General features: G+C 38.4%; 1 protein-coding gene across 2 annotated transcripts; it reads right to left on the bottom strand.

The window, feature by feature from the left end:
- LOC104734561 lies at positions 7-8,124 on the bottom strand. 2 transcript variants are annotated; one of them, XM_019235154.1, is made up of 25 exons: positions 7,848-8,124; positions 6,798-6,812; positions 6,164-6,279; positions 5,831-5,915; positions 5,417-5,470; positions 5,168-5,259; positions 4,969-5,072; positions 4,630-4,705; positions 3,998-4,427; positions 3,441-3,773; positions 3,170-3,370; positions 2,945-3,043; positions 2,783-2,855; positions 2,567-2,694; positions 2,160-2,445; positions 1,855-2,090; positions 1,643-1,767; positions 1,389-1,506; positions 1,192-1,244; positions 975-1,068; positions 724-898; positions 584-652; positions 403-506; positions 268-330; positions 7-153 (listed from the first exon to the last, which is right to left on the bottom strand). In XM_019235154.1, the coding sequence occupies exons 1-25, from the start codon at positions 7,902-7,904 to the stop codon at positions 46-48; spliced, it is 3,294 nt and encodes a 1,097-aa protein (XP_019090699.1). In that variant the 5' UTR covers positions 7,905-8,124; the 3' UTR covers positions 7-45. The 2 variants fall into 2 exon arrangements, with proteins under 2 accessions (XP_019090699.1, XP_019090698.1); XM_019235153.1 differs by lacking the exon at positions 7,848-8,124 and having other exon boundaries at positions 6,798-7,074.

Here is a 9,104-nt window from a genome sequence, read left to right as displayed (position 1 = left end):
ATTAATTTATTATATACGAAAGAACCCACAATGACTGCAATTTTCTCATATGTTCCACCATTTTCGCTTCTCCATTTGTTTAGCAAGTTCATGTGCCATAGATGCAAAGTTCTCAGCCCCGTCTTGAAGCTCAGCTGTGCGTTGGCTTATTCTCTGGCAGACGAAACAAGGAAAAGAGTTGTTTTGTAGTTAGAATCAGTGTGTTACGTAAACTTGGAAACATGTCAGTTTAATTGAAGATGAAATCTCTGCTGCGTAAAATATGACCTCGAGCTTTTCTCCACGCTCAAGAAGTTTGTCCTTTGCTTGTGACGCTATTGCCGAGGTTTCCTGGAAAAGTTACCCATATGTTAGAGATAGAAGCAAAAAGCGCTTTTGGATATCAAATTGGTCTTGACTCACCCCTGCTTTTCTGTATTTGGACTTAATTTCATCCACAGTTCTCGTTTTGGGTTGTGCATCGCTGGATGCACCGTCGAACAGTTTCTCCTTATCCGTTCTCTTATCTGCAAAGAAACCTTATGATTCGTCTGATGCATTCACAATGATACTAGAAGTCTAGAACTTGGGGCTAACGGATCACCTTTCTTTTCTTTTTTGTCTTTCTCTGTCAAAGGCAAGATGATCACAGGTTCGTCGATCTCGATGTCATCTACAGAAAACAATTTTTAGTCAAGAGGAAGTAAACCGGGGAAGAGTTAACTTAGTATAGATATTACAAACCAATGTTAAGCTCGACAATCTTTTCGTCGTCACCACCGGTATCAGAAGGCTTCAAGTATGGTGGATTAGAAAAGATGTTCCCCAGGTGGGAGAAATCTTGTACTTGGTCCACCTTCTGTTCACTGCTTGATCTGAAGCCTTTGATAATGTTACTTAGGAATTTGGGAGCGCCATCCTGTGGCCACAGACACTTTTATAGCAAAACCATGGAGCTTAAGAAAAAAGGGTTCACATGTGAAAACAGAACATACATGATTTTTTTTATGAGCAGAGATATGGCTAAAGGTAGCGTCAGCAGCTGCTGCAAGGACTTTGTCATGAAGCAAAGGTAAAGACTCTGGGAGCCTGAGATGAATGCAGAGTTATGTATTAGTAAATTAACTTCTACTTTGCTAAGTTCAGCATGCAAAATTTCCAGTTGTAGTCACTAAGAAACCAAGTATGGAGCATCAAACGATAGGCTAGTACCTGAAGCCGACGTTGGCCAAAAACGAAAGGATGGCGACTTCACAACCATTTACCTGTAGATTTAGTTTTTATTAGTCCTTAACATCGAAGTAACAAAAAATATCCTCTCTGGTGTTACACATGCCAACTCATATCAAGATCTAACTTGGCATAATTAGTACATCACATGTTGAAAGCTCTCTTCTAAGAAGTCTCACCAGGACGACATGGCCGAAATCATCCGAACATACTGTCTTCTCCATGTTAGGCTTGAAGTTCCACCTAAGAAGTGAGAGCAAAGAGCTCTCTCCCACAACTTCAAGCTTCGGGAAAGATCTGTTCAATTAAGAAACTGAGCAATCAATGGTCCATTTATAGAGGCCTTCAGACTAAATAGTTACACGATTGGATTTGGTAACTAATTATTTTTTGGCATATATATGATACTTGTGGTATCCAATTAGAAAGTCACCTTATTTCAATATGCCCTGTTCTGTAAAGCAGGAGTACTGCACATTCCCTTCCATCTTTTTTTAGGATTCCCATCCAGCAACACGGCCTTGGAAGATTTACCTCCATATTGCTCTCAAGACTTCCCTAGGTATTGAAAGCAAGTCTTTGTTATCAGAAAAAGCCAGCAAGATACTTGAGGTATCATAAGTAAAAGTCGATTCTGTAATATACCTGAGATGACGACTTTAAAGAATACAAGCGGAGAGCGTCCTCATAACATATGAGAAATAACGAGTTCGCAAATCTCTGATCAACAAGTTTTGTTTCTGTGACAGCATTCTGTTCACCATCTGGTGAATGACTCTCACTAGCATTGATTATATGAGATTTGTTTCCATTTTTCTCCTTCCCAGAGAATTTTCCAGCTGGTTTTGGACTGGGCGTTTCAGAGTTCTCATAGCAATCCTCTGCAAAATAGAATTATTTTTACTGGATGCATAAGAAAACACACTTTTAAGTTAGTATCAGAAAGCTACCTATAATATGCATACAAATCGCAGTTGGGTTCTTCTGAGGTCTCAAGCATGAGGCGACTATTTTCCCAGTATTGCCATCCAAAAGAACGGTCTGTCCATCCTTGGTCATTGCGCACAAGATTAAATCTTCTTCAGACTTTATGGAATTCTGATTAGTTGGATCAATTTTTGAGTCAGTTGGAGCTGAAGAGGATTTCACATAGAGTGACTTGATCGGGGAACCTGACTCAGATAAGCTATTTGTAACGAACATTACTGTCAGCACACCAATATCGAGCATTGCAACCTGAAATATGAAACGCAAATTAAAACTGGTTTGAAAGTCATTGTTGAAAGTTTTAACTTGTTTACTTTTAATTAGAGATAGCAGCTGTGTGCCAACACTTCAACATAGGTAAAATCCCTACCTTGCCACATTTAAATCCCACGGCAAGCCTTGTTGTAGACTGTAGAAATTCCAGGGAGCACACTGGGGAATTCAGGAAGGAAAATGCAGCCAACCATTGAGGACCATCTTCTTGGTGCAAATGGTGAGCTACAAGTCACGAACCTACAACATGAGATAGAGAAGAAAAAATCCATAGTATCAACGTTGTAAAGATGAATTGTAACAATAGGCAAACCTTTCTTGTCAGTGTTGGAAACAACTTCCAAAGTTCCTCCACTTTTATGGCCGACCAGCTTGAAAAGGCGAACCTACAGAGACGGAATGCGAGGGAGAATTAGATGCACATTAAAATCTAAGCTGGAATCAAGAAGGTCTCAACAGAAACAGGTCTTCTTACCATACCACATTCGTTACCAACAGCCAAACAAGAAGTCTTAGAGCAGAAGCAAAAAGCCGTTACGGATGCATTTACTCCAGTTATGTCAATAACATTTGCCTGATCATTGGTGAATGATAAAAATAATAATTACAGGTAGAACTTCTCATCAAAATATCAACCAGCTGACATTAATACGAGTTTTCAAGATGAAGCTCAAAAGAAGAAAAGTTATAACATTAATACCTTTGGCTCCAGTACATACATAAGAGACAGGCATGGGTAGGTTGCATCCCATATTCGCACAGACCCATCTTGATAACCTGCCATGTACAGTCTTTCAAGCTTGTAATCATCAAGGTGGCTTGGAACACCACCTGTCAGAGGCCATTGTGCATTTTCTCCGGATGGAGTACGTGGTGTTCGAGCTTTTTCAGCTAAGACTATCTATCAGGAATAAGATATCAATTAATAGCCATACAATGGGAAGCACAACTACAGAAATTTGTGGGACTACCTCAGAAAGGGCTAGTGACGTTTTATCATTCACATTTAATGCAGAAAATGTTGCCACTGTCGTATGTGGATCCATCGTTGGTACAGTCATAGGATATGGCAGCGGAGGAACGGAAATCTTCATCTCTTGCTGAGACATCAGATAAGCCAGAGAGGTATCATCATATGCTTGCAGTTGTCCTGGATTTGTCAATAGAAATAAAAACATCCCACTTTGCCTTGAACAGGCAATTGGAGATAAGACCATATCAGCAAATGAACCGCTTAGGGTCAGGTCAGCACGGCCAACACATTTCAGACCTCCCATACCAGAAGACCAGTCAAGACCTAACATCTGCACATGGTGATTAGGAAAAGGACATCATATTAGGCTATACATTTGCAAATACAAGGTACGATTCATGTTTGGGATTCTCTTGTACCGTGAAAATGCAACATGTTCAGAAGAAAAATTGTGACTCTTTTCGTATGTTTCTCTTTGGAAAGAAACTCGGTTTATAATTGACCCAAGATCACCAATCTGTGCTATGAACGTTTTGATTTAAGCTGAGTTCTTACCGTAAGTACTTCGTCAGATCCAATGATATCACCACCATAGATGAAGAGTTTTCCACCACTACTCTTGCGAGATACATCCAAACACCAATGCATAACAATGACAGGAAGTCTTTTCTCAGCCGAAGACAACTGTAACTTAACAACGTGATTAGATGGGTTCCCCTTTTGCCCATCAGAAAAGTCCCAAAATAATATATCCCCATCCACATAGCCAACAGCGAGAACTGAACCATCAGTTGATGCCCAACAAATAGAACTTATCTCTTTTCCATCAATTTCAAGATCAGAAAACTCATCATGTGAGGCTTCAAGAGAATCACCGACTGTTTTACCCTCGACAGGTAGATCTTTGTTTCCTCGTACTAACACAACACGATCTTCTGATGCATCCCAAAGAAAAAGCAATCCATTTGAAAATGCGATCAACAATCTGCAGGGTAATTAATGAAAACTAACTATAAGAAAGATCGCATTATTTCTTATAATACACTTTCATAGCATAGCAAAATGAAGATTTATAAAAAGAGGCACTTGAGTTCAATGATTAAATTTGAATTAATGAACTTATCTAGCAATGCTTTCCATTCATAGATAAAAGAACAAGCATGATATGAGAGCAAATCTTATCTCACCTAGTTCCCCTTGAACAAGGCTGAGAAAGAATTCCAACAACCGGATAATCAATAGGAGATGACAGCCCCGCTGCTTCTGCACAAAGAGGGGAAATGGGAAAAAATAAGTTTGAAAGAATAACTTAAATGCAACTTTGGAGGTCTTTATGTTTGCATTAAATCTGAACTACCAAGTGATTAAGGCTCCCTGCTAAGGATTTACTCTGCGAAATTTTTGGTGAAGGGAGATAGACCACTAATAAAACAAAGTCATGACTAAGAGCTGAAAACCAAAAATTTCTAGACTCAGTAGTGCTTCTAAACACATTTGATCATCACATTAGAAGAGGAACCCCATACCAGCTAAAGCATCAGTTGGAACATAATAAGGAAGCTGCAGTAATTTCCCTTCGTCAGCATTGTAGTTTAGAACAGACACCATACCGTACTCATCACCAACATACCTGTGAACGAGATAAGAAACACAGTTTATTACACTACAGTATCAATCAATGTAATAAAATTGCTCCAAATTGTAATCCTAAAATCAGCTCAATACATGTAGCCAGTGCCATGAAGGATTGCAAACGCAGTAATGTTTGACTCCCACTGTAAGCTTGATGCTGGTTGCCTAAGATCCAAGTCCCACACCTAACAAATAGGAAAACTTTGTTGATGAAACCAATCATACAGGTTGTTGGAAAAAATAAGGAGTAGATGACTCTAAGGCGAGAGTCAAGAAAGCCATACAGAAGTGACGACATCAGCTTATAATAAAGAAATTTCGAACATCCCACTGAACTATTACCTGAATCTCGTTTTCGTTTGAGATGCTGACAAGAAAGCCTTGGTTCTGCATGAACTGTAAACAATACAGATAAAATGTCAAGTGGATTACAAATAATTGGGATCACAAAGCGGTTGGACTGTCCAAGTTCACAACCTAAGTTGATCTATCCAGAAGACTAAAGAGAAACCATTTCAGCCCACTACAACACTCAAATAACATTGACTCAAAGGATATTTGAATATGAAAGTTAGTTTATTATGTGATTGAAATTCTTGTAAATCATTATTAAGAAGAAAGAGATTTAAGCTAGCAAAGCACGTCAGGAAATAGAAAAGGAACTACAGAAGCTATAATCAGACACCAATATTTCGAAACTGAACGTGATCATCATAGGCTCTCAAAATATCAAGAGATGAACAGAATACCACAAACCTCTAAGTTTTTGAAAGGTAACTGCTTATGAGATGCAAGAATCGCCTCGATGTTGTCGCCACCAATCACTTTTATCCTTCCATCTCTGCAAAGGGTTAACAAAAAAGAACACTTTTTTTTTTTTCAAAGTCCAAATAAAACAGAAACATGGGAGATAGTTGTTTCTCTCATCATAGAAATTATGGTAGCTACAAAGACTCAAGAATGATTCAATTAGCCAAACTTCTAGTACAACTCCTCCCCTTCATCTCAACCATAATCTCCTTGGCATACACTGGTGGTTATTTAAGTAAGAGTGTTGAAGAAAATACACAGTCCTAGACAAGAACTTACAGTGTTCCCACAGCCAAGAGGCATTGAATAGGGTCAAAGGCAAGAAGAGATGCCGTCGAAGGTATCCCACAGTGGGTGACAATATGGGGATCCAGGTCTTCTGCTATCAAACATCCCTGCAAAGATTCATACTACATGTGAACGTCTAAAGCAAAGAACAAAAAAAAGCATTCCTGGAATAGAGGAGGGTTTGGAGCGGTCTAAGGTGAATCATGGAATTTAAAGACAACCAATGTATTTGTTGTGATGCATAATAAGGTAAGTAGCATCTGCTCAATCCTAAAGGAGACATCTATTTCTCTCTCGGAAACCATATCAATGATCGAATATATATAAGTTATCGTCTCCAACACATATTCTCAATCCTATATTCGTGGCCATATATGGGTGACATCGACTACATAAGAGCAAACTATTCATTGGAAAGAAAATTTATGCAAATTTAATAACTTTTAGACCTAAAGGCATCAAATTTCACAAAACCAAGAAAAAAAAGTACAGCTGAGCCCAGAACGCAAAAAAAGCCTAAGCTAGTAGTATACCGAGTGTGAAACTCCAAGCATCACAATTGGAATATTATAATTATTGTCAAGGATAGTAGAATTAAAAGAAAAAAGAGCTGAGGATGGGATACCCGAGGAGGAGGATTCTGACCGCCGGAGGATTTCTGCAGAAATTTTCTGACGAACATCGTCGAGCCAAATCAAGAAGAAGAGATGAGAGCCGATTGCTTAAGTTCTCCGCTGATCAAATCGTCGCTTATGAACGAGGATAATAATTTTCAATCGAGACCGGAGAAAACGGCGGAGGCAAGAGAGTTTTGTTCGTCGGAATTTGATCGCAGAATTTAAAAAAAAAAAAACAAAAAACAAACTTCAGATTCAATTTGAGAGAGTCAAGTCAGAGACCGATTTGATTTGAATTTCACTCAAGTCGTCCCCTACAGTTTTGTGTGTGTTTCTTAAACCACCGGTTCCGGGATTGACCATGAATTTTGGTTCGGTTCGTGTCCCACTAATGGCTCGGTCCATTTTTGGCTAAATTGGAACCGGTTCGCTTGTTAATGAAGAATGTCTTTCTCTACTACATGTTGAGCACTTGGATTTGTTGATGCAACGGCTCTATCGGNCAATATGGGGATCCAGGTCTTCTGCTATCAAACATCCCTGCAAAGATTCATACTACATGTGAACGTCTAAAGCAAAGAACAAAAAAAAGCATTCCTGGAATAGAGGAGGGTTTGGAGCGGTCTAAGGTGAATCATGGAATTTAAAGACAACCAATGTATTTGTTGTGATGCATAATAAGGTAAGTAGCATCTGCTCAATCCTAAAGGAGACATCTATTTCTCTCTCGGAAACCATATCAATGATCGAATATATATAAGTTATCGTCTCCAACACATATTCTCAATCCTATATTCGTGGCCATATATGGGTGACATCGACTACATAAGAGCAAACTATTCATTGGAAAGAAAATTTATGCAAATTTAATAACTTTTAGACCTAAAGGCATCAAATTTCACAAAACCAAGAAAAAAAAGTACAGCTGAGCCCAGAACGCAAAAAAAGCCTAAGCTAGTAGTATACCGAGTGTGAAACTCCAAGCATCACAATTGGAATATTATAATTATTGTCAAGGATAGTAGAATTAAAAGAAAAAAGAGCTGAGGATGGGATACCCGAGGAGGAGGATTCTGACCGCCGGAGGATTTCTGCAGAAATTTTCTGACGAACATCGTCGAGCCAAATCAAGAAGAAGAGATGAGAGCCGATTGCTTAAGTTCTCCGCTGATCAAATCGTCGCTTATGAACGAGGATAATAATTTTCAATCGAGACCGGAGAAAACGGCGGAGGCAAGAGAGTTTTGTTCGTCGGAATTTGATCGCAGAATTTAAAAAAAAAAAAACAAAAAACAAACTTCAGATTCAATTTGAGAGAGTCAAGTCAGAGACCGATTTGATTTGAATTTCACTCAAGTCGTCCCCTACAGTTTTGTGTGTGTTTCTTAAACCACCGGTTCCGGGATTGACCATGAATTTTGGTTCGGTTCGTGTCCCACTAATGGCTCGGTCCATTTTTGGCTAAATTGGAACCGGTTCGCTTGTTAATGAAGAATGTCTTTCTCTACTACATGTTGAGCACTTGGATTTGTTGATGCAACGGCTCTATCGGCCTAGCTAAAGGTCCATGGACTTATTAACTCTCAATTTTATACACAAGTGAGTGAACTGCCTGTATTAAACTAGTATTAATTAGTGTCTCCATTATCATAGATTATATATTATTTTGTTCAATAAATGGTGTTGTTCAAAAACGAATTACATAGGTTGAAAGAGAACACAATGTTGATATCAAACATGAGTTCAATCCTAAAACCAGTGTGTATTTGCAATGCATCTAATAAAATATATATCAACATTGTGTTCTCTTTCAACCTATGTAATTCGTTTTGTTGTGTTGTACAGCTAGCAGCAATCGTGAGTATATATATATCCATGCACCTATCTGAATTCTACAAATGGACTATGGTTTTGCTCAATATTGAACCTAGCTACTAATTAAAGAAACCCAAATCTCCGTCTTACAATGCAGTCGAAAAAAACACAAACCCTATGGACAAAAACGAAAACCAGAATTGAGCCACAATGGTGATCTATGGCCCTAGCTAGCTAGTTTTCTGATACAAATGTGCTTCTCCCAATCAGAAACAATCATAATGATCATGTATGAAGCAGTGTGTAAGTGAGCATCCAAATCAAGAAAACTTCCTACAAATTAATAGCACGCTAATGCGTTTTTACATATCCAGACAAGTACTTAAATATAGAATCTTAGACATAATCATCCCAAAGTGTCAACAAAGCAGCAAGCAACATCTAATTATTATTACAAACCCGAAACACACACACAAAAAAAAAAAAAAAAAAAAAAAAAA

This window comes from Camelina sativa, chromosome 13 (assembly GCF_000633955.1).
Source record: "Camelina sativa cultivar DH55 chromosome 13, Cs, whole genome shotgun sequence".
NCBI classification, from domain to species: Eukaryota; Viridiplantae; Streptophyta; class Magnoliopsida; order Brassicales; family Brassicaceae; genus Camelina; species Camelina sativa.
The sequence above is the reverse complement of the archived record's forward strand: the minus strand, read 5'-3'. Positions and strand labels throughout refer to the sequence as shown.

Excerpts from the sequence above, each read along its gene's own strand:
- LOC104734561 (XM_019235154.1), bottom strand. The coding sequence starts at position 7,904 with ATGTTCGTCAGAAAATTTCTGCAGAAATCCTCCGGCGGTCAGAATCCT. Across the intron at positions 3,371-3,440 it reads CGTCACTAGCCCTTTCTGAG|ATAGTCTTAGCTGAAAAAGC; the intron begins GTAGTCCCACAA and ends TATTCCTGATAG. Across the intron at positions 1,069-1,191 it reads TTGGCCAACGTCGGCTTCAG|GCTCCCAGAGTCTTTACCTT; the intron begins GTACTAGCCTAT and ends CATTCATCTCAG.